Source organism: Pinus tabuliformis, chromosome 2_1, assembly GCF_031772625.1.
Source record: "Pinus tabuliformis cultivar Carrire ecotype Pingquan chromosome 2_1, CPIR1, whole genome shotgun sequence".
Taxonomy (NCBI): domain Eukaryota; kingdom Viridiplantae; phylum Streptophyta; class Pinopsida; order Pinales; family Pinaceae; genus Pinus; species Pinus tabuliformis.
This window is the reverse complement of record NC_142299.1, coordinates 655,399,144-655,425,823: the sequence shown is the minus strand read 5'-3', so window position 1 is coordinate 655,425,823 and position 26,680 is coordinate 655,399,144. Positions and strand designations below refer to the sequence as shown.

At 34.4% G+C, this 26,680-nt stretch overlaps 1 protein-coding gene across 1 annotated transcript; it reads left to right on the top strand.

The window, feature by feature from the left end:
- Positions 1–7,619: 7,619 nt before the first annotated feature.
- Positions 7,620–10,436, top strand: LOC149202298 (peroxidase 27-like). Its single transcript, XM_089399941.1, has 4 exons — positions 7,620–7,899; positions 7,986–8,177; positions 9,734–9,902; positions 10,033–10,436. Exons 1-4 carry the CDS (start codon positions 7,666–7,668, stop codon positions 10,434–10,436), a joined length of 999 nt encoding a protein of 332 aa, XP_089256067.1. The 5' UTR covers positions 7,620–7,665.
- Positions 10,437–26,680: the final 16,244 nt, after the last annotated feature.

Below are 26,680 nucleotides of genomic sequence, written 5' to 3'. Positions count from 1 at the left end.
CACTCCCTAGTCCTTCAAAATTCTTTATGACCAAGTGCCAGCCTAAATAGGAGCCCCCCTTCATCGTAATTTTATCAAAAGGAATTAAAAATATTTCCTATTCTTTCAATTCTCTAAAAAACTAACCTCTGATATGTCTTTCTTCCAACCTTCTCGATATCAGTCTCTAATGTGATTGGGTGTTGAATTTCGACACTCCTCTTTAGATTTCAATTTTCCTTTTCAATTTGAGATTTAGGATTTTTTTTTTGGCGTCCTCCCTACGATTTCGGCCTCTTATATTTCCTCTCCTCTTTGAAATTTTTGCACTTAGGCTCTCCCTTTTTGGCCCCAATTTGACATCAATTGACACAATTGCAAAAAGGTGTAATAGGTTACAACTATAAGGAAGAGAAGGGGTTCACTAAATTCTTCCATGTTTAGATCCGGGTCAAAAATACCAAAGTATTTCAATTCCAATAAATAGACAAATCATTGCACATGATCTTGTCATCGCGCTTTGGTTGGAGATTCATGATCATATGAGCCAATTTCCATTACCATGGGGTAAATAAGCATGTAGAGAAAAATTCCACTAAATAAAAATCAAATATATCTCTAGTAAGTGTTAACCAAGCTTAAGAGTATGAAGTACTTATTTATTTTTAAGAGAGAATTATTTGGGTGATGAACTAGTAAGGGTAAACGCATATGTGGAGGCACATACCAAAGAGTAGAAACAATAAATAGAGGAGTTGTTGTATGAAAATATAGTGTTATAGGAGCATAAATTATTACCCCATAAGGTAATGGTGGACCATGATACAAAATTATTTCCTCACTCCCAAATATCAAATATTGGGATTTATATATGATTTTTTCTTGAAAGAAACTGTGTGAGGAAAATGCTCCCATAGCTATTGGAGCAAGGAGTAATTTAAGAAAATGTTTCACCCTGTAAGTCACCTTTTATTATAGTACCCAAGAAGGATGGTACTTGGTGAATGTCCAACAACTGTTGAAGAATATGATACTTCGAAGGCTACCATAAAGACAATATAAGGGTTGTATGAATGATTGATGATGTCTTTTGGTTTATGTAATTAAAAGCTCCCCTTATGCAATTGATGAATAATGTATTGTTTCCCTATTTCTTCATTTGTAATAGTGTGTATGGATCCTATTTTAGTTTATTACTATACATGTGAAGAGTAAATGTCACATTATATGTGTTAGAAACTTTGAAAAACCATCAACTACGAGCTAACCTTTAAAAGTCTATCTTTTCTTGGTTGTCATTAAAGTATTCGGGTTACATGATTGTGGCTTGGAATCAGGACAAATCCTATGAATATAAATGTCATCATAAAGTGAGTTATTCATATAAATTTAACCGATGTTAGGATATTTATTGGAGTAGTGAATTACCCATAAAATTTCATAGCATCATTATCAATGGTAGTTCTATTACTCCATGCCATAACACTGAGTGGTAAGAGTTACCAATGGAAAAGGAATCAACATAAAATTTTGAATGAGCTAAAACAAATAATCAAGTAAGCGCTATTCCTTGTATTACCTAACTAATAAAATACCTTCAAAATGGATATGGATGCAAGTGGATATACTAACAATGTAGTATTTATGAAAAGGCATAAATTGGTATGCCATAATTTGAGATGCTTTAAGTTAGATCCCTAACCTATCCCATATACAATAAGGAAAGTTCTATATTAGTTCAACGTATTAGAAAATTGAATAAATATCTAATGGGAAAGGAAACCATCATCCACTCTAACAACCATCCATTATAGTATTTTCAAGCATAATGTAAGCTACAACAAACCAAAAATTACAAGTGCATGGGATGTTTGTAGTAATTCCCTCAATTTATGAAATACAAGAAGGGAATAACTAATAAGATTTAAAACATTCTTTCAAGGTCCCCAAAATTCAAGAATATAAATTTGGGAACTCTTATGCACATGGAGCCTTTTAGTGATGATGCATACAAAAATGTATACAAATAAGATGGTTACATCAAAGGGGATTTATAATAGCTAAAAGGTAAAATTCATGTAAAAGAAAGTGATAATAAGGATGACTGTGATCTCCAAAATGGGTTTCTCTACAAGTTCTACAAGTTTTATCCTCCTGAATGAAAACTATTGCAAATTTTCAGATAGTGTCAAAACTCCAAGGTTGCAAAACATTTTGGTGTTGGAAAGGTAGTTTCCAACTTATAAAGATATGTTCCTTGGTAAATAACACATCAAAACATAGATTACTATATCATAGTATGCTTACTTTGTTGTATTAGAACCATCCTTGTAATAGAAATAAAGGTTTATATCATCCCTTACATGTACCCACTCAACCTTGGGAAATCATTTCCATGGATTTTTGTGATGGTTGCCAACAAGTAGGAATGGACATGTCTAGTTTTCATGTTTGGTTGACAAGTTCAACAAGATGTTCATTACTATGCCTTTTTAGAATACTATCGAAGGAGAAGAATCAACAAACATGTTCTTTTTATAACTATAGATGGACTTTGGGATAGATAGGAGCATCACCTTTTCCAATGATACAAGAGTTATCATTTAATTTTCCACTACACTTTGGAAAATGATGGACACAAGTTTGAATATATATACATCATTCCATCCACAAATAATTGGACAAAAAAATTTAGTTAAGAGTTTATTGGTTAAGGTTATGAGGAGCTACAGTCAATGGTATCCAAAGATCTAGGATGAAAATATAACATATATTCAAATCATATATAGTAGACAAATCCATTATTCTACTAATAAGTTCCTTTCTAAAACTTATTTTAGGTACTTTTTCCTTTGCCCGTGAATTTCATATATGGAGAAAAAGGTGAGAATACCTCATAAGAGAAGCATTGAATGTTGAATAATTTGTTGAAAATATTAGAGAAATCAAATTACAATGAAAAGACAAATTGAAAAATTCACAAGAAAGGTATGAGCCTTAACATGATTAAGAAAAAATACTAAAAACATTCAAAGTGGGAGACATAGTTCAGTTAGAACTAAAAAAGGAAAGACTACAAGGTATTAGTAATGAGGTTACGGCTCTACGGTATGGTACTTTAGAAGTATTGGAAAAGGTTGGTGATAATTCTGACAAACATAAATTACCCACGTATATGTGCATTTACTTAGTAGCCAATGTGGAGAAATTGAAACTCTATGTGACTTTCATGTTGGATAAAAAAATTAATGAGTATTTGTTACCTACAATAAATCACTTAGCACAACAAGGTCGAGTAGAGTTGGAAAAATATATTGTTTTGTATAAGTATAGAACTATCAATCAAGGGAATCATTATCTTTGGTAGACCAATCTAGAGGGGAAAATTCTAGATAATACAAAATTGTACCTCAAGATTAAAGTATAGGAAACTTTTCCTCACATCAGTTAGAAAAATATTTTATGGACCGAAATCCTTCCAGAGAGGGTAAGCAAAATCCAAAATGGATCATTATATAACTTCTCATTTATAATTGTACTTTCAGGATGGAAAGCAATTGTCTTGTGAGGCCCATTTTAATGGTAGGAAATGGATTTGCAACCTTTCAAAGCCATTTGTGGGCATAAAATGATACATTTTTGTGTTGAAACTTTATAAGAGTAACTCCTAGGTTCTAAATGTTGTTTTACATTCTAACAAATTTATAGTAGTGATACAATCACTTTAATTAGCATTCATATGTGGAGTTTATTCTTTCCTCAAATTTAACTTCCTTGTTAACCACCATGCTCCTAAGTGGGTGTCACATTATCCTTCATTACTCACAAATGCGGTGCTAATCATTTGCAGTATTTTCACAGAATCATGATTAAGGAATGAAAAAAACCCTAATTCTAGATGTATATTAGGCTATGTTAACTACTAGGACACTAGGGAGAGAGAGAGTTATATTCTTTAGCATTGTACTCACACTATAGTGGAATAGAGCATCTAGGAGTTAGATTTGAGAACTTAATATTAGAGGGAAAAGATTCTATAGATAAGATTCAAAAGAAACATAATAGGAAACTCCATAGCAAGCATCTTGATTTTCTTTGTATTTTCATTTTCATAACTAAATAAAATATTACAAAGCATAAGTCCTACGTTCTAGTAGTTTCTCCTCTATCATTCTTCCTAGGATTCATCTTGTATTCCTCTGTGTGGATGTGTTCAATTTCTTTTTCTTTCATTTTCATATTTATGTTATTTTCATAAATTTGATCATTAAGATAGTGATAATAAATACAATATTTAACTTTATACAAGATCTATTTTGACAAACTATTCTAGTATAAATCAAGTTATCTCGTTTAATTTGATGTATTATCCCTTATACATTTGAAAAGTACATTACAAATGGGAGAATGTTGATACAAGTTCAGTGTACAACTTACATTCTTAAAAAAGAATAATTAATGATGGTTGAATAATAATAAGGAATAAATAAAGAAAAATAACATGGATTAAATGCAACTAGCTAACATGCCATGTATGCCAACTAGAAATAGCAATTCAAATACTTACTAATGTTTTAAACATTTAAAAATGAGAAAACCTTAAATGCTTTATCGTTATTTTTATGACTATTTATACAGTGATATGGGTGGAGGATAATAGGGTGTGAACATTAGCTTAATGTTATGTTGTAGAAATTCATCTATAAACTTCATGCCACTCTTAAACACTTTTGTTAAGAGCACATAGAATTTGTAAAATATTAGAATCATTTTACTACTAAATAATACATAGATGTTACACTCTAAGGTTTTACTTCCATAATAATTTTCCGAAAAAATTGAGTCATTATTTTTTCATGTAGTTTAATATGTCATCTATACTGTTTTAATTTCTTTCAAATTCTTCCTTTCACGATCGATTTTGTTATTTTAGCATTTCCAAACACGTGATTGAATTAGGTGTTAAATAAGGTACACAAAGGTGAATAAACCGTGAAGATTATAAGATGATAGGAGTTTATTGCATGAACCTTTTCAATTTTGTCAATAAATATTGTTTTTTAACTACACACCTTTCCAATCTATATATAACACTAAATTATATTTTTTTTTCCTTTCAAGTAATATATAGGAATAATTGAAAGTTTTCTTTAAAAAATATATATATTTTTTATAAAAATAACTCAATTAAAAATTTCCATATAATAAAATATTTGGTAAATTATCATCTTCAAAATTCAAATCTTAAAAATATTATATAAACGATAAAATTCAAAATAAATCCTCTCAATAATATCAATTAAGAAAAAACTGAAACCAACCAAAAAAATAAAAAATACAAAAATAATTTGATTACCTATAATCTTTGCCCTACGCAAAACTTCATCAGCCATCTGAACTAATGATACTCAGACAGTAGCTAGCCATGTAAGCTTGTCTTCTGTTTACTACCAAGGAATCTTCCCGGAATATTAAGTTTCTCATTCCCATGGCTAAATTGTCAAATATTGACTGATTAAGTATTTCAATCCCATGATCAAATCGTCAAAAAATCATCCTGCAGAGTGATAGATTAAATTCCAAAATACAATAAAGCGCTAGCCAATTTTAAATATTTTATATATATAAAAGAATAACCGAGGATCCAGAGTGATAAATCAAATCTCAAAATACAATAAAGCTCTGGCCAATTTTAAATATTATATATATAATTTTTTTAAATATTATATATATAACTTTTTTAAGCATTAAGAAAGAAAATATGATAAATTAATATAAATATATTTTAAGTACAGATTTAATATAATCTGAGTAGATCAATTTTTTCATAATGCAATTTTTTTATATTACAAAATATAATATTATTTTTCATTGTTTAAATTGTACTTTTAAATGCCGAATAACATATTTTTTTATATTACAAAATATAATATTATTTTTCATTGTTTAAATTGTACTTTTAAATGCCTAATAACATATGATTTAAACATTTAATCATATACTTTTTTACAATATATACATATTCTTTTAATGGTATGTAATATATAGATAATTGACATTAAAATATTATACATAAGATGTACATAGAAACATTTTATCACACAAATTAAAATGATTTTTTTATTATTACTATATTTTTAAGTATATGTCAATATTAAAAAATATTTTATTGATAACCCACATTGAATACTTTTTGTATATAACATTAAAATATTTTATTTTAAGAGTGTTTTTCTACATATAGATATATATGAAGTTGATATTAACATAAATTGGTTAACAAAGATCTTCAAATAATTTATTTAAATCTCTGTTCGAAATATGTTTAAAAAGTAAAGATTTAAACATACATTTTTTTTACTTCTAATTACTTTATGACATCTTCATTTTTTATTCTTCTATTTATATGACTCTTCTAATTAGAACATAATTTTTGTTTTGTCACATGAAGAACTGATAAACATACTTACATATCTTCTCATACAAAATTATAAAATAAACCTTTCAGCTCAATGAACCTCTCACTTCAACTATTACATTTCAAATAGAAAATATATTTTATAATTTAAATTATATAACATTACAATTATTTAAGTACTCGACATTAATTTTTTACCTTATATTGATAAAGACATTGAATAGGTGACATCGTCCTCTTTCTAATTTAACATTGTAATAAAATCATTTACTTTTATAGATGATATTTTTCATAAGAAATAATAAATATGAAATAAATGAATAATTATTAAAATATTATTTATTATTTTAATGTTAAAAGTTTAAAGTAAAGTAGAATTGACATATTTTTATTATTTAGTGTAAACTCTAACGAGCATAATAGATAAATAAATGATAATAAAGAAAATGAATTTTATTTATTATAATTCATTTAACACATGTGCCGACTCCATTCATCTAAACTTATAAAAGCTTAAGACAATGAGACCTAGGCTGACCCTATCCCTCAGATCAGGGCCAGCATCAATGTTGATGTTTTCTAAGGAAGAAAACTGTAATAAAATCTAGATCTTGTCTTTCATAGTTAAATAATTGCTGTTCACACGTTGTCTCGTTTTATTTTTAAATATAAAACATTTAAGCGCTGTCATTGCTATAAAAGAATAATGTTCGAGCTGAATCGGTGTGAGGAAAGCAGGGCCGATTCACTGTGCTGGTGGACGAAACATCTATGAAGATCTACTTCTTAAATTATTCATTGGATTGGATTGCACATGGCTCTCAACTGCTCTCTTGCATGGCTGCACATGGTCTCTTCAATAATAATGTATTAATGTAATAATAATGTACTAATGGAGGCGACAGAGAAAACGCCATAGTTCTGGCACTTCAATCAACAATTACAAGAACAGTCGGATCCAAAAAAAAATTGTTTGCAAATGGACTGTGCATGTTATGAAACGAATGTCGGTATTTAAAAACATTCGGATTGAAGCAAAGGAAATTATTGTTCTTTTGATTTGGTTAAAATATTTGGAGGCGCAGAAATCTATTGGGAATCCCCATTTTTAATTTATTTAACGATTTTCCTATCCTGTGGTCTATCACATCATGAGTGCTATAAATTTACGTAATGGCTCTGTACATCATCGCTCATAACTACATTCCAATAGCAAAGGGAACTGAAAGCCTCTGAATTTGTGTAGCTTGGAGAAAAATAAGTGCAAGATGACGAGGAACAATTGTGATGTTATTAGTTCACTTGTCGTGTTTATGCTTGGAATTGCATTTATAACTGCAGTGCCATGCGCTGAGGCGGGTGATCTCACACTGGATTTCTACAAAAGTACGTGCCCTTCGGCCGAGAGAACGATTAAAAAAGTTGCAACGAAATACATAAAGAAAGATAAAACTCTGGCGGCTCCTCTTCTGAGAATGCACTTTCACGACTGCTTTGTAAGCGTATGTCTCGTCTAATATACGCTCTGTTTATTATATTTTTCGCTGGAAATGTTAGTGTCCTGATTTCGGTAATAGTGGTATTGCAGGGCTGCGATGGATCGGTTCTGTTGAATTCTACACAAAATAACACGGCAGAGAAAGCCGCAATCCCGAATCTTTCCCTTCGTGGATTTGAAGTTATAGATGAAGCCAAGAGTGAATTAGAAGAAATTTGTCCAGGAGTAGTTTCATGCGCTGACATCGTCTCCCTTGTAGCGCGAGATGCTGTTGTCGCTGCGGTAGTGTATATTCTCATAGTGTAATTATTTTATTTATTTTTTAAATCGTACGAATGTGCAGTAGATGTGAATACAGGTGAATGGTAAGGTAAATTTACAGTTACGATTAAGAAAGAAAACAACTGTTCCATTGCTTTTATATATATAAAATTTTGTTAAAGTATGTCGATTCATATATATATATATGGTGGATGGCAGCCTAACTCTTCAATTGCATGACACTGCCATGCAAGGTTGACTAACAGTTGATCAACTTTGGTATTTCACTGTTTTCGCGATGCTCAGATTTCCTATGCTTGTTCTTCCTGTTGGCTCATTTATTTAGTTCTTATTCTTTTCTTAGAGTTACATAATAGTTTGGTTTATGTTATACATTTTGATGTTAGCTCATTTATTTAGTTCTTAGTCTTTTCTTAGAGTTACATAATAGTTTAGTTTAGGTTATAAATTTTGATTCTTGTAGGTCATTTCTTTCGAAGTTTTGGATAGCTAATTGAAATTATTTTTATTAGTCATAGATTTTATAGTTTAAAGTTATATATATATATATTAGTATATATTTATTAGTAAGATTTAATATGATAAGGTTAGGAGGATCAAATTTATTTACATCTTTTTTCTTTTAATGTAAAATTATTTTTCTAATTATTTTATTAGCAAACATTAATTTTCTAATTACATTGCAACATACAGCTTCAGTGGGATTAGCGGTTAAGTACGTATGTTTTTTACTATGTGGGCAAAGGTTCAAAACCAGAATTACTTTGCAATATACCGCTTTACTAGGATTAATGGTTAAGTACATATGATTTTTACTATGTGGGCAAAGGTTCAAAACCAGAGGGAGGTAAAGTTACTTGGAGGAGGTGGGTCCCTTGTCCCACAAACAAGGGGTCTCATACACCAATGTGGGTGGGTCCCATGTCCCACAAACAAGGGGTTCTCATACACCAATCTGGTGTGGTGTCTCCCTTGGTGAGACCTTAAAATTGGCTAATAATAATAATAAATTTCTTCTATTATAGCAAACACTATTTTTTTTATTTAAAGCATTTTTATTTTTATTTTAAAGGGGCGCTTGTACCTTGTCCAAAAAACAAAGGGTCTCATATACCAATGTGGTGTCAATCTTGGCCTTGACCTTTAAATTGGATTATAATTTTGTTTTATTATAGCCTTTTTTATTTAGAGCATTTTATTTTAATTTTAAAAAAGCACTTGTAACTTTTCCAATAAACAAAAAGTCTCACCAATATAATTGACTTTAAAATTGAATAATAATAATAATAAGGCATTAAATTTTTATTTAAACCTTTTTCTTAAAGTAAGAACTCCGGAGATAAACTAACTTACCCATCTCCTCTTGTTAGGTTGTAAAATAGGCCTAGGCTCAATAATTTTGTTAAAAGCTAAAAAACATCCACTTAATCTCGGTCTTCGCACAAGTATTTGATGTGTGCAAAAGCAATGGGCTTGTTTGGATGCAATAAAGTTGTACATTACACAGTAAAATGAATACGTGACCAGTAATTAAATGGCTGTTGACAATTATGCAGAATAATGCGGGGGTTTCGTGGCCAGTGAAAACAGGCCGGAGGGATGGAAGGGTTTCCAATGTAAGCGAGGTTTTGAGCAACATCCCTTCTCCCTTCTTTAATTTCAGTCAGCTTAATACGTTTTTTGCCGCAAAAGGACTCAGTATTGAAGACTTAGTTGTTCTATCGGGTAAGTCCATATCTAATCTGAAACTAAATACAATTCAAAATGGTATATCTATCTGTATATATATAAATCTCGAGCTAGCAATGTTTCTGCTATATCTAACAAATTAGGTTTTGATTGGGTAATGGTATAGGTGGACATACTATCGGAGTCGGGCTCTGCAATTTCTTCAGCAACAGACTCTACAACTTCACTGGGAAAGGAGACATGGACCCCTCCCTGGACAAGTCCTATGCAGAGGAGCTCAAGACTAAGTGCACGAGCTTAGCAGACAATACAACCACAGTGCCAATGGATCCTGGCAGCTCTCTCAACTTCGACAAGCATTATTACCGTACTCTGGAATCAAACAGAGGGCTATTCCAATCAGATGCCGCGCTTCTCACTGACTCCACTTCCAAAAGTATTGCCGAGAAGCAGTTAGAGGGAGACAACTTTATTCAGAATTTCAAAATCTCAATTCAGCGAATGGGAAGTATCGGAGTGCTTACTGGTAGTGCTGGGGAAATCAGAAAGAGGTGCGCCTTTGTCAACTAAGGAACAGGACGACTAGTGGACCATAAAACTCTCTTGCTACTTAATTTTTTAATTCTCGTTCTGTTCCTTACCTGGTTACCGAAGAAATAATCCCTACCAAATAACGAGGCTTCAACCCTCGAGACGGTGGCAGGTTTGGACATTTTTATCTAATAATTAGAGTCTCAAATTTTCGTTATCGCTAAATGCTTGTCGGTAGAGAAGTTTCTGTACTTATTCTAAATAATGCTTACGGATATCTCCGTTTTTTATGAGGCATTGAGTAACTATTTCATGTTTTCAGAGTTTTCTGTTGAAATTTTGGATTATATCTTGATTTTTTGTTTTTAAAAATGTGTTTTTAATGTATAAATTGTATTTAGTTTTCTCAAAAAGTATGGGGCACTAGTGCAAAGTTTACCATTTAAATTTGTTATTTCAAGAAATTTCCATAAAATTTTGATTAAATTGAAGAAAAAATATATTTAAAAAAATTGTCAAACTAAATTATTATATTAAATCTATATCAGATGGCTTCATTTATTAGCAATATAAGTTTTTTTTGGAATTTCTCTAAATAAATAATTGGTAATTTCATTTGAAAATTAACAGGAACATGATGATAACTCACTGTAATTAAGATTCAATATAATTTATGAAATGGAAAAAAAAAAAAAATTGTTCGTAGTTTTTTGAAATTGTATGTTTATGTTTGAAAAATACGAAATAGGGCATTTCAAAATCACCATCATTTTGTTAAAATATATTTTTTAAAAAATATTAATGTTTCATATAATTTTAAATTTAACCATTAAGAAAGAAACATTCACTTACACGGGCTTAGTAGGAATCATATTTCTCTTTCATAAATAAGATCGAAAATAAAATTCCAGGGTGGTTGTTATTAACCCATGATAGTGATAGCAGGTAACCATAAGTGCGCAATGGCTCCGAAGAAAACAAGAGCATTCACTTTCACATGAGGCTTAATATGGATCATATTTATCTTTCATAAACAAGATGGAAAATAAAATTCTAGTCTGGTTGTTATTACCCTAATTGCGCAATGGCCAATAGATAGTAGTTTTGAAAACAACTCATGACTTCTCTAAATATAACGTTAGAAATAGACAGACAACTCGTTGTAAACACGCTCTTAAAAATAAGAGCAGATCTTATGGACTCTTACTGGTAAAAAGTTCATATAGCTTACCTGAGTACACGACATTAATAATAAAACAGTTACAATGATGTAAATATGTAAGTGAAATCTGATTTCAAGAAATCATATTTGATTCTCATCAGGCATTTCTTATGATAAATGTAATTGACCTTTACTCCATACCCATAAGCATAAATTGAGCTTCATTCATTTTACCGGACAGGCAATTTGTAACCATCACTGCGCACTAACCAGAGAAAAATAGTTCTAGAAACTAAGTTTTGCTTGTCAACACGAGCTTTCCGATGCCACAGAGTCTTAATCAATTAGAGAGTTTGGAGAACCGGGTACTACATAGTCTTTTTTTGGTAAAAGATATTGAAATGATTGATTGTTTCTTTTGTAGAAGATATTGAAATGATTGATTGTTTCTTGGATGCCCATGCGGTCAGGTTGGTTTGAGGATGAAATGCATTTCCTGAGGTGATTTTGTGATCATTTAAACTCTGCATAATCATTGTTTGTATAACGTGAAAGTAAGAAATCTGCAAAATGTATGTAGAACAAATCATAGTCTAGGGTCCCTAAGATCATTTTTGCAACCTTCCAATGTGAAATCTTGGGTGATTGCATAAACCCATAGACAAAACAAGCTGCAAACATTATATCAGGTCTAGTTGCAGTGAGATATAACAAACTACCAACTACACTTTTATACAATGTGGAATCAACTGGTGGTGCTACATCTTGTTTGCTCAACTTGGTGCCTTGAGAAATTGGTGTATTAGTTGTTTTGCAATTGGTCATTCTGAACTTTTGTAGGATGTTAGTGGCATATTTTTGTTAACCAACAAAAATTCCATTAGCATATTACTAAATTTCAATGCCTAAGAAGTATTTCATGACCCCCTAGATTAGTTATATGAAATTTATGCATTGTTGTTTCGAATTCTTCTAACATCATATTGCATGTACAAACCAAATTGTCAACATAATGGCATACAATGAGAATTTTACTTTCATGAGTTTTGGTATACAACATTGGTCCATGGTTGTGTTTGAAAAAACCAGTTTTCATGAGATAAGTGTTGATGCTACTGTACCAAGCTCAGAGAGATTTTTTCAACCATACAAGGCTTTCATCCACCTTCATACCTTATGCTCTTATCATCGAACTTCAAAGCTAGGAGGATTCTCCACATAAACTTCATACCATTTAAGGAAGAAAATTTTACATCAAGGTTATGGACTTTCGATTTGTGTTAAACTATTGTGGATAAAATAGTTTTGACAATGTCTAACCTTGCTACTGGAGCAAAGGTTTGACCATAGTTGACAACAAATTGTTGTGAGAATCCTCTGGCAACCAACGTTGCCTTATGTTTCTCAATTTCTCATTTTGCATTCATCTTGGTCTTATGTACCCATTTTACACCAATTTTGGTTTTGTATCTTGGGAGATCAACTAACTCACAAGTTTGGTTCTTCTCTATGGAAACAATTTCTTGATTCATTGCATCGACCCAATGTTTTTCTTTAATTCCTTCTTCAAAATGGGCTTTTTGAGATGAAAGAAAGACAAAGATATTCTAATGATCAAACTCATGCTCATGCCATCAATTTCTCTAACGCTGCTTATTTTATGATTGTCTTCTGAAGATGTTCAATCATTGGTGGATTTAGTGTTGGAAGAGCTACCATTTTCAAATTTTTATGGTTCTTATTCAACTTGAAATCTTGATAGTTGTGATGGATAAACATACTAATTTAAATCTTCGTCAATATGATCAAACCAAGATTTATTTTATCATCAAGCTTCTCTCTTAACTATTCAAGAACATGTGTAAATTCTACTGATAAAAAAATTATAAATTGAGATACATTTACATTTTTACCATTCCAGACTTCTTGATGTACTGTATCTTGGACACTAGTTGTTGGAGATATGTTGAGAACATATATTGTTGTCAAAACTGCTTCAAACCAATAGTCATTTGACATGTTCTTCTCATGAATCATACATATGGCCATATTCATGATTGATTGATTTTTCGTTTCTGCTACTCCAATTTGTTGTGGAGTATATATTTTTGTGTTCTACATGATGATTCATGTTGATGTTGGAAAAAATATTTGAAGTCATTGGAGTTGTACTCTCCTCCTTTATATGACCTGATGATTTTTAAAGGCTTTCCACTGTATTTATGCTTCTTCTTTGAATATTGAGAAAGTATCTGATTTATTTTTGAGAAAATAAACCCATATTTTCCTACTATAATCATCAATGAATGTCACAAAATAAAGGCTTCCGCTAATAGACTATGTTTGCATTGGACCACATATATCTGTATGTTCTAGCTCTAAAGGTTCGTTTGGTCTAGTGGAAGATGTCATAAAAACTTTTTTTGTGCTTTTCTAGAATACAGATTTCATAGTTACAATTTTTTTCATTCATAACAAGGAGACCAATTACAATTGAATGTTTCTGAAGATGACTTAGAACTTTGAATGGAATATTCTCATACCTAGAATTCCACAGCTATTCTTGACACATTCTAGGCCAAAGATTGTGAAATATTTCGAATTTTAACAGTTAATAGAAACATCTCATTATTTCTTTTTTCAACCTTTTATGTCAATCTTCTACTCGGAATTTTTTCATAGATATAATGTGTTCCCTTGGAATATTATGTCATAACCATGTTCCATCAATTTTACTATACTATTGAAGTTCTACTTCAGGTGTGGAATATAATAAGCATCAATCAGGTATTTCTTCTCATTCTATTTGGTAGGAACAGGGACAATACCTTTCCCTTCATCTTTAATATGGGAATTATATCCAAGAGTAATTTCATATGCTTAGGAAACATAAATACAAGAAAGTATATTTTTGTTATTTGTCATATGACTACTGGAGCCACTCTCCAGCAAGCAAAGGTCCTCACTATGACTATCTTCGAAAGATGGCATGAAAGAAACATTGTTTAAGAGGATTCTCTTTCATTGTTGGAGAGATGGGCATTGCCTCTTTGTTGATCTAATTGTTTCTTGTTGCATTCATGTTCATAATGGCCAATTCCTTAAAGTAATAACACTGGACATTAGATTTTATCCATGTTCTGCCTCTATGTGTTTGGTTTTGTGAAGGTCTCTACTGCTATTCTACATGATGATGATCTGATCTGCGAATTGAGCTACCCTACGACCTTGTGAAAATAATTTTTGATTACATCTTTATTTTTTTTGTTTAAAAATGTGTTTTTGTAATAATTGCAATGTATATTCAAACTATAGATTGTGATATCCTCAAACAATTGAATTCAATCTACTCTACTCATTAGCTGAAGCAAAAATTGACCATTGTAATCATGGAGTAGAAGAGGAAGAATTTCAGACACACATAACACAATAATTTTCTGGGGAAAGACTCAACTGAAAAAAAATTATATCTGTATATTGCATTAACCAGAAGGTCAGAGAAGAAAATACAATGCTTGTTCGACCTGAACAATCCTTGCATAAGTACAATCTATTGTGCTACTTCACAAACCAGCTCAAACCAATACTTAGCCAAATTTGTTTCCTGCTAAGCTACTACTTCCTTGTGTTGTTCCCTTGGGAATTAACCCTTAATTAATAGGTAAATTCTTCACTCATAAGTGTGAAATCTATCCATGTGAGTTTTTTTTATTACATGCACCATTGGTTTAATTTAGATGATTTTACAACTGATAGTACATTTTCCCCGAACTCTAATCCAAACTGGGTCTTCCTCTGAACCGACATGCATGAGTTATTTATGAGTGAATTATGAGTTATTTGATTGATCACTACATGTGAATTAAACCCAATTTAATTCACTTGAGCTCTCACTAGTTCCTCCATGAGTTAGAACTATATTAACTCAATTTAACTCAGTTAAACTAAATTAAATAATTACAACTCAATAATAACTCAACCCGAACCCCTAAAATTTAGGGATCACGCTACATGACTCTAGGTAGACTCTCAACTCGAATTTACTGAACCAACTAAGTCAACTTAACTTAATTGACTCTTACAAGTTGCTATGAGAATAGAATTACAATTTAATTCCAAATTTAATTGAAGGACAAATTAAATTAGGATTTTCTTGTTTCTATTTTTAACACTCCCTGTCAACAATAAAGGGATTATCTCTAATCCCGATCCTGCCTCTGCGAAACTCGAATTTGCATCTTGACAATGCCTTTGTCAAAATATATGCATCCTACTCCTCTGTAGGAATGTACTCCAGAAACATGACTCTCCTTTGCAAAAAATCTCGTAGATGGTGATACCGGACGTCAATATGCTTGGACCAATCATGAAAAGATGGATTCTCAGAGAGTTTGATGCAAATTTCATTGTCACAGCAAAGCATTGTTGGATCCCTCTACTAACCAAAGAACCCAATAATGATCTTCCTCATCTAACTAGCCTCACAAGATGCTTGAATAGCAGCCATGTACTTTACTGCTGCTGAACTGGGTGCTACTGATCCCTACTTCTTGCTACACCAAGGAACTATTGTTGACCCAATACTGAAGATTCTCCTAGATGTTCTCTTCCTATTGAATGGACTCCCTACCCAATCTGAATCTTTGAAGCTTTGAAGGTTCATTCCCTTTGTCCTTTTGTACTAAAGACCAAACTAAGTAGTGCCTCTCAGGTATCTCAACACATGTTTAACTGCCTTCCAATACAGTTTGGTTGGCTTAACCATGGCTTGACTAAGAGGGTTAACTACAAAACACATGTCTGGTCGTGTGTTCACCAAATACATAAATGAATCCACAAGCTTTCTATAAATAGTAGCGTCGACTACTTCACTTGAAGTAGCATCCTACTTCCTCCACTTGCTAGAGGAGTCTCTATGGGTTTGCTGGTCTCCATGTGGAACTTATTTAGTATCTTGTTGGCATACTTGCCATGAGAGACAAATAGTTCCTCAATTCCTCTCCATACCTCTAGAGCAAGAATCTAATGCATGAGCCCTAGGCCCTTTAGCTCTAACTCTCTTGCAAGATCCTGTTTGCAAGATTTAACTATATTCTCATTGTCTGTTAGAGTCAAATCATCGAAATATAATTCTATAATCAACAATTTAACTTCAACCACAATATGGTAAAGGTTCATATCTGCTTCAATTTTGGTGAAGCCCAACCTGGTGAAATAGTTGTCAATCCTGGTGCACCATGCACATGATTCTTGTCTCAGTCCATACAATGCTCGCATGAGTTTGCACACATGTGACTCTCTGTTGAAGGTCTCAAATCCTTCTGGTTACTCAATATACACCTCTTCCTCAATCATGTTGTTGAGGAATGTTGTCTTTAAAATAATTTGATGTATCTTCCATCCCATTTGCACTGAAAGTGATGGAATAGATCTGATTGATGAGTACCTTGCTACAAGAGAAAATGTGTCATCATAATCAATTCCCTCCACCTAAGAGAACCCCCTGTCCATAAATATGGCTTCGTTTTTCTCCACACTCCCATCTACTGCTTTCTTTACCTTGTAAAGCCATCTGGATCTCACAACTAACTTATCTATTGGTCTTGGGACCACCTCCCAAATATTGTTTCTAATAATGTAGTCCTACTCCTCAACCATGGCATCAACCCACATTAGTTTCTGCACTGCTTCCTCGAATGAGGATGGCTCAATTTCTACACTCTTGCTCATCAAAGCCATGTAGCTACTGTACTGCCCTGGTGACCTCCTCTTTCTAAGTTGTGATGTGCATTCACCCACATTCTATCTAGCATCATGCAATAATCTGTCAGCCTCTCTGGTGCACTTTATCTCATCTTTGGAAGTCTCCACATGAGTCAGTGTTTCCACTCTCTTCTCCTCTACATGTGGTTACTCCACATCATCCTAAGGTTCCTCCTTTGGAGCCATTTTCTCCTCATCTGCATGTAAATAAATCTCCCTCTCAAGTGAACATCTCATGGCCTTCTCTTCATTTAAGTTCACATCTCTACGAACCACTTTCATCTTGTTGGATGGCAAGTACACCCAATAGTTGTGAGGTGTATCAATGTACCCCTCAAATATGCCAAACTTAGCTGTTTCCTTTAGATTTTTCTGTGCATACTCAATAACATGACAATATACTAATGAACCAAAGATCCTGAAGTGTGCCACATCTGGTTTCTTACCTAAAAAATGTTCTTCTAGTGTATTCATCCTGAGAATTTGATGAGGGATTTTGTTCTGCAAAAAAAGAGTTTTGTTGCATGTTTCATTCCACAAGTGCAACGGTAGGCCTTGATCATGTAACATCGCCCGTGCTTCTCCCATAATACTTATTATTTTCCTTTAAACCACCCAATTCTACTATGGGTTATGAGGTGCTATCAACTCCTCTCAAATGCCTTCTGATGCACAAAATTTCTTGAATTCATTTGATACATATTCTCCACCATTATCAATTCTGAGAGCTTTAAATTTCTGTTGGTGGGGCTAGACCCGCTAACATGTCAAGGGGATCTCCCTAGTAAGAAGTCCCAAATAGACCTCATAATGTTTGGTGTAGAGTCCTAACAGTGGGTTGTAAGGTAATGCCTTGACTGCGATGTCACACAGAGGCAAGTAAGATAACTCTGTCAATAGCAAGGGTGTGACTGATGCAGTGAGTCAAGGAATGAGTATGAGAGGTTCCTATAGTTCAAAGGGGAGGAAGGTGCAGGGAAGTTCTAGGTTGAAAGGGATTAGTCCCAATTCGGTTAGGAACACACCACACAAAGGACATTCACAACATTCGGTAGAGCAGTCAACATGGATGCCATAGTCCCAACATACAAGGTAAGATAACATTAAGAACACTCACAAATCAGTCCGAGATGAGTGTGAAGGTTGGTATAATAAGATTCAAAGAAAGGTTTGTCTAATGTCCGAGAGAGCAGTTGACATGGACAATGACAACAGTAACAACATACCCAACACATTAACAACAATATTCATATAATTGCATACAAATCAGTTCATATACAAGTACATAAGTTAAAAAACATATATCATTAAGGCAACTGGAGTAATCCAACTACAATAAGAACATATGCATGAAAATGTGTTGGCTTTTTTTATATAAAGAAGTGTAAGTCACGATCATACAATACACCATGTAAACCTGCTAGCCCCATCAGTGGGACATTACAACCAAATCTGCCTACTCCTCCAAAGAGATATACTAGCTCCATGTAGTGGAGAATACAAGGCACGTTACAATACTGTCCAAGACTTCTTCAAGATAGTCTTAGTAGACGCTATGCTGACCAGAAGCCCATACAATGAGTTATGAGGGACTATTTATAGCAAAGGGTGCGGTGACGCTTGACATTCCCCTTTGTGATAGTTCAGCTATCCTCATGAGTCTTCACCTACTCTATGAATATTACATCCAACTGTTGACACTCGAATTACACTTGACATGTCTTGAAATTATAATGCACATGTGCTCATGTGAGACAACATGGCTTGAGAAAGCCTTTCAAGACATCACTAACACTCGGTCCGATGTGGTGAGACCAACTCTTTAACATGCTTATGATGGTGAAGCTAGTGAGCTGATGCCAAGCCTGGTCATCCGTGATGGTGTGCATGCACCTCATGGTGACATCTTCCTGAAGCAAACTCTTGCCTCTGTTGCAATCGGTGCATTGGTTTGACCCCTTCATCCAACTCGTCTGCTAACATGTGCATGTTCTTCTTAGGTACGGTTGAACCGGCAATAGATTGATGCATAATTTCTGTGTTTATCTTCAAGTGTGTACTGGTGGTCATGCACATCAACTTGCCAAAGTGCATGTTCAGCCCCAGTTTGACTTGCTCCTTATCTTCGCCTTGGTGAGTGTGTTGAATGGGTTGGATTGCATGCATGCCCTCAACAACATGAATGCTTTTGGATCCTTTGTATGCGATCAACAACATTTCTCACAATGTTTGCTCTATGTCAGCTGCTGGGATAGATCCTTAACTTGTACTGGCACAGCTTCATCCGTGAGTACATGATGTGCCCACTACTATTCATGTTCCTGCAACAACTCATTGGTATGTCTGTGCAACGTCATGTTCTTCCTCAGTTGCTTCTTAGGCACATGCAACTCCTTCTTTGTTACATCTTCTTCCTTCACCCAATCTTCATGTCGCACTGTCACTTCATAGCTTTAGTCTCCAAAGTTTCTTTCACTATCAGTGGATCTGCTTGATCTTGCAACTTTGCTACACCTCTATGTTGTCAACAACCTTCCTCTTGCATTCGATGCATTCGATATGCTGCCTTCATCTATTGTTCATGATGCTACTCACTGTGATGCTTTTGCTTCATGTCCTTGTCCATGAACAAATTGATTTCTTCATGAGTAGGCAAGTTCATAGACACTTGATTGACTACATCCCCAAGCATGCTCTGAATGGTGTCTTCATCTCCACTCTCCTGGAATCCATTGTACTTGTACTGTTGAGGGATAGATGAACAACTGTGATACTTGGAGACATGGCAAAACTCATAGCAAGAAATCTATTAGTCGAAAATGAGAATGAACATGAGAACTGACTTGAAACATACTTGGGTGAAGGATCATGAAGGTTGTGCAATTTTTGCTGGGAGGTTGGGAGACCGACCGCCAAGACTACACAAGGCATAGCCCGGGCTACTGAGAGACTAACTCACTGCTGGAACTACATAATGCATAGTCCATTCGGGTAGTTGGCTACTGGGATTGCGTAATGAGAAATCCTAGCTGGGAAGGACTCCTAGCCCAGGGGCAGATTTGGGCAAATTTTTGGGCCAGGAAGCCACTAAGCTTCAAAAACGTGCAATTTAGTCCAGGAGGCTAGTGTTGGGTTAGAATTCACAAAATTGGAGAGGATGGTGAGCCTTCCTTCTCTAGATTGTGTAATGTAGCCTTGGTGAAGGCAAAGACTAAGCCAAGGTTGGCCCAACTCATCGATGGAAAACTGAAAGAAAGTAATTCGATGAAATGCATGGCGAAACTAAGTGATAGTAGAAGTAATAAAAAATGCATGCAAAACATGAATGGAGGATTGAGCAAACAGATCAACATGCATGTGGGTGTGGTCGTTCGCCGTTTGGGCGAACGTCCGTGCAAAACAGTTTCATGCATGCGACAACAGTGAGATAGCAGTGAAAACTAAAACAGAGATAGGACAATCTAGTATACATGCAAACGATGGTAGGTGTTCAAAGAAATCAAGCAAACAACATTCACACAAGCGAATACACAAAAAGCAACAAAAATGCAGCACAAGGCATGGGAAGTGTGAGGTTCCTATACCAATAGGAGTCATAATTTTTCAATGGTTGAGATTAAACCCGTAATATGCACATACCTTTTCTTTCCGCGAATGATTTCCATATTCAAAAATTAGAAAATTTAAAGAGGTATGTCCTAAAAGAAAAATCAGAGGACAAAAAGAATAAAAAAGTTCAAAAAATATGAAAAATATGAACTCCAAGAAAAGAAAAGACCATGAAAGTGTGCAAGTCAAAATGCCACTAGTATTTACTTTTTGTGAAAAATAAATGATTGTGTGAAGCTTGTAATATTTGCCACAGTCCATGATAGTCAAAATGCTTAAAGTTGGCTATTTCATGTTTAAATTTCATGTCCATAGATAGAGAATAAAATATGACCAAACTATTTAATCTTGGTAGATGAGTAGATAGGTAGAGTAAATAAAAAGAGCTCAACTATTTAATCTGATCCCTTGGATGTAATAAGGTTAGATATAGTTAGTTTACTATTGTAAAGGAAAATAAGAAATGTTTGATAAGGGTTTTCTAGCTCAAATGCACCCTAATAAAGAGAAGTAAAAATGGTAGGATGAGTAGATGGGTAAGTAGTAGAAAGGTTGTAGAATTTTGATGATTGATTAGAGAAAAGCATGTGTATCATCTTTTTCATCATAAAAGTTCCAAATGTGAATGGGCACTCAAGCATGCAGATGGATATCAATGTCAATTAATTAATCTCCCTCATTCATTTCACCTTTCACTTAACTAATTTCCCACAATAAAATTCAAAGTACCTAAAAACCCTAAGTTAAAGAGGCTTAGAGCATTTCTCTGACTTTTGGAGGGGTCGGACCCTCTACTCAATGATTTATAGGCAATAAGTACTAAAACCCCCTCATAAACATTCATTCCATTGTTTAGTTCATCCATTTTCCTAATAATGCTCATTTCTTAAGGTTAAATCACTTTTACATAGGAAGAGTATTTGTTCCCCTCACATAACTCATTTTCACATCAAAAGCCCACAAAAAACACTATATCCTAAGGCTTTATGTGATTATCGGAAAGTACTAAAAACATGAAACTCTTATGCTTAGGGTGTGGTACCCTTTCCGCCCATTTAACTAAATTCTTAACTTATGTATTAAATCCCTAGTGGAAACCCATTTCCCATATATATATTAACTCCCGCATTATTAATTAATCGCACCGTATTTTAATTATATAAACTAAGGTTTTCTACCCCCGAACACACTAACTAATTAATCCTCGATTAAGTTAGTTAACAAACCCAATTAAGCTCTGCCCGATACCTTAATCCCTGCCTTAATCCCTAATTAAACCAAAACCACCACGGTTAATTTCCACCAGGCCCCCCCATTATCTTCCGTGCAACTCCATTTCCTGACCACCACACAATCTCTCCCCTCCCCATCTGACGGCCCATGTTGATTTTGGAAGGGCCCAAAATCCAAACGTTACCCACCCAAAATGGGTTGTTTTCTACTGGGCCGCTGAGGCGATGTGGCACCCGAAGAATGGAATCGGACGACCTCCCCCCAATACCACAAAGTGCCCAAAGGCTATGTGAAGTAAAACATTTACCACGAGCTCGTTACATGCCAAAACTACCACTGTTTGCCCTGATACATGACAAACTGCTATTGTAAACTTCCATGCACATGCCTGTGAATGTTGAAAGATGTCAACCCATGTTTAATTGCATTATGAAGATGCCATAAAGTTCCCAGATTTCCTTCTAGCCTAATTAAAACTTTTTCAACCATTCAAAATCGCCAATTAACCAGTTCAGACCCAATTTTCTTCAATTCCAGGTATTTAAGCTAGAATCCATTGAAAGCCTTGTCAATTTCCAAACCAGTCACTAAGTTTTGTTAATTGAAATTAAAAGAAAACTTTAGTAACTTAAACACACCTGGAACTGAACTAGCATTACCCTTAAAAAATAACAATTTACCTCCACCATTCTCAAATCCACAAGAACTGAGAATGGAAGCCCCAATTGCCATGGATGTCAGACCAATTTCCACTCCTCACCTGGACTTGGATTACCTTCCCCTTGTTGATAAAGATTTCCAAATCAAGGACACTTATGTCCCTGAATCCCCACTCAAATTATACTACTGATACAGAGACCAATTCGTACACCATGCTGATAAAATAGGTCTTTGGGAGTCTAATTTTCCCAAGTATCAATTTCCTGAGGTACACATCTTTCCATAAATTGTCCATTATTGCCATGCAAACTACATTCCCAGTCAAAGAGTAGTGATTTCCCCTGACCAAACCATACTTTTCGCCATCACTGTCGAGTCAATCAATGGAATGCTACAACTACAACCTGGGGATAATCTAACCCCTATTTCAATTGGAGACCTGCTGGATAGATTCCCCAAGCTTACCACTGCCAAACTTGCTGAAATGTTCCAGACTTTTATTGTAGAAGTGGAACATATTCCAAAAGGTCCTCCCCCATATATATATACCATATTTTCTCAATTTTGCGAGGATATTGTGTCAATGATATCTAGTATCTTATGTTATACTACTAGTGAATACATAGATGAAATCATCTTATCCTTCATGTCCATCTTCACTCTAGGATAGCCTCCTGTTGTCATGTATGATTATGCCAAGTTCATAGCTCATAGGATACATGAACAATTTCTTAGAATGAGCAACAAAAGAGTATTCAAGTATTCCTGAGTTTTTTACCATCTTTTTCTATATTACCAAGCTGACAAGCTCCCCTTTACTCTCCGAAAGCTTGATACTAAAGGTCACCCTAGGTCGGTGAGTTTCTGGACTCCTTTGATGCATAAGTATGACTCACCATATCCGTACATAGACTTCATAGAACTTTTTCTACATCCTGTGGTTACCATGCTCCTAGGAAGTCCTCCTCCAAGACTCAGTTCAGATATCAAAAGGATCTTGAAGCTTTCAAAACAACACAAAGTGGTAGATTGGTACTTGTACTAAAATCATAGTGAGATTAGGATCTATGGCTGTGATTTGGCCCCATATAAGTTACCAAGATACCTCCCAATGAGGTTATTTACTGTGGAGTATTATAGGCAGATAATCAACTCAGATGAGGTGCATTTTGTTACAGCAAAAAAGAAGGCTCAGCTCAGAATCAAAGTTCAATTAGGCCCCTTTGTGTGTAATAGCCAAGAAGCTAGAAAGGAAGCAGAGGAAATCCTTCAGAGACTTAAACTAAAATAGAGCTTAATGTGGAGATATGATCCCTTGGACTTCATCTGCAATAGAAGACAGAAAAAGAAGATGGCTCCTTATATTCACCACCGAATCCCTGAAATAGAAAAATATGCAAATCAATTGGAATGGGTGGAGAATACTTTAGTGGATAGGGATATTAGTGAAGTTTTTGTAGAAAATGCTCTAATTAAATCTAGAGAAAAGGCTTGATGAGGGTTCTTTCCTACAGGTGCCAGGAGAATCTGAAGCACAAGGAGAAACATAGGCACACAGTGAATCACATATAGAAGAAGAATCCCAGGTGCAAGAAGAGTCAGAACAAATAGACTTATCAGAAGATTTGACTCAAACAGGTATATCAGATCCCATTATGAGTACTCCCCCTATCTTGTAAACTCCTCTAAATGAGGAGAAAATCCTCAAAAGAAACAACGAAGAGGCCACTACATCAGGCAAAGCAACCACACAGACATATGTAAAGATCATCTTGGTCAAAAGGCAAAGGTTAAATACTATCTCTGAATAGGAATTCATAGAAGAAACAGTGGTTCCACCAGCATAGAAAGGGAAGGAAGTAGGCCTGCTACTCATTCTGGGGGCACACTAGAACCTTCCACATCACATACTCAGATGTTGGAAAGGCAGCAGAGTGTTGAAGTGTCCTCATTTAGGATGCCAGCTGATAGAGACCAAGATATCAGAGAAAGGTACAAGGATATAAAAGCTAGGAATGAGAGGCTAAAAGCCCAAACTTATGCACAATACCTAAAGATGGCACCTACCAATCAGACAAGGCTTATGTCAGCCTATGATTTGAAAGAAGGAAAAATGAAAATGACATTCATGAAGCCCACTACTCAGTAACCAAGATCAGCAACAGACTTCAAAAATATAGACTTCAAAGCACTGGCAAAGGATATACATCCTATTGAAAAAATTGAGTTGCACAAATAGACAGGGGAGATGATTTACTCCACCTTGATAGGGAAAGCCATCGCAACCCACCAATTGTAGAATTACCTAAATAACATATCAGCTCAGTTTGAATTGAAGAAGGCCTCTTCACAGGCCAAAGACACTAGAATCAAGTCCTTAGAGGACTTAATCATTGAGTTGGGACATGATCCCAAAGATGTAAAGGCCAGAAAAAAAATTGATAAAGAAGAAGAATGATGACATAGTTGCATTCAAGAAGTACATCACCAACAAACAGCAGAAGTCCTGGAGACACAAAAATGACAAGAAGAGCTTATGGACTTGGTCCTAAAGCTAAATGACCATCTGAAAGAAATGGAGAAAGAATTGGACCCATTGATTTAGTCCGAACAAAGTGAATTGGCCACCACTTCAACAACTCCCATTCCCACAGTAACAACTACAACTCCTTCAACATTGGTATCATCTTTGGCACCAACAGCTCCACCTGGCACAACACTACCAATCACAACTAAGTCTACAACAGTAGGTACTTCAACAGAGAAAATAGCAGAGCTAGTAAAAGACATGGATGATATGTCAATCTAGGCAACAATGCTCAAAATGCTAAAGGAGAAAGTAGCAAGCTTAGAAACTAACTGTAAGCTTGCCCAAATACAACAGAGAGGAGAAACACAGAAAGCCCTAAGGATGGGTGAGAATATAAAGGTCCTACAAAAAAGATTAAACTCTGAAAAAGCCACTAGGACAGACCAAAGAGATGCTCTCGGCCAATATCATTGACTCTGTTAATGATATTTGACCATCAATTCAAGTTATATTTGAGAAGACTGAATTGGTAAAAGTGGCCACTAAAGCAACTTAGGAAGTAAAGGAAGAATTGGGTGATATGCCTCAGGATGACAATCGACTCATCCACTTCCTGAACAATAACAATAGACATGAGCTCAATGAACTTCGTATAGAGGATAGGACTAAAGTTATCCTAGAAGTCAAAAAAGTTCTTTCTAAAAGAAACCTCATGGTTAACTTGGAGGAAAAATTCCATAACATGTAGGTGGGCATTGACAGATTCATGACCAAGTTTCAAGTTTTGAGGGATAAAGGCCTTCCCTATCCTATGGTCATCCATGATAAACTTATGACCCAATTAGACTACACTGACAGGCTAAGGAAGTTGGCCAAGGAAGAAGCAAGCACTTCAGGTATCAAAGCCTTGCCAACTGGGAAAGTATTATATGATGCTTTAGAGAATCTGTTTTTTTTGGAACATGAGGTGAAACATTTGTTTGTCACAAGCCTAATTTTGCCAAATACATAGAGGCAGATGAAACATACAGAAGAATGTTAAAACAAAAATTACCTGAGGATGTATGGTGGGAAATGCTGACATATTTAGTATAAGTTACAATAGTAAATTTGAAGGTAGGTGAAAGGAAAGATAAACAAGGTCGAAGAGTAGCAGGTTAAAGAGCATCAGTGAAAGATTAAAGACAAATATGATTCTAGTGTACAAATATCAACCAGCTTAAAGAGCTCAAATTCAAACTGTAACAGCCAGCACTACCACAATAAAAGGGACATCATGATGTAGTTTTCCATCTGTCTCTATCTTCATGCTTGAAGATATTTTGA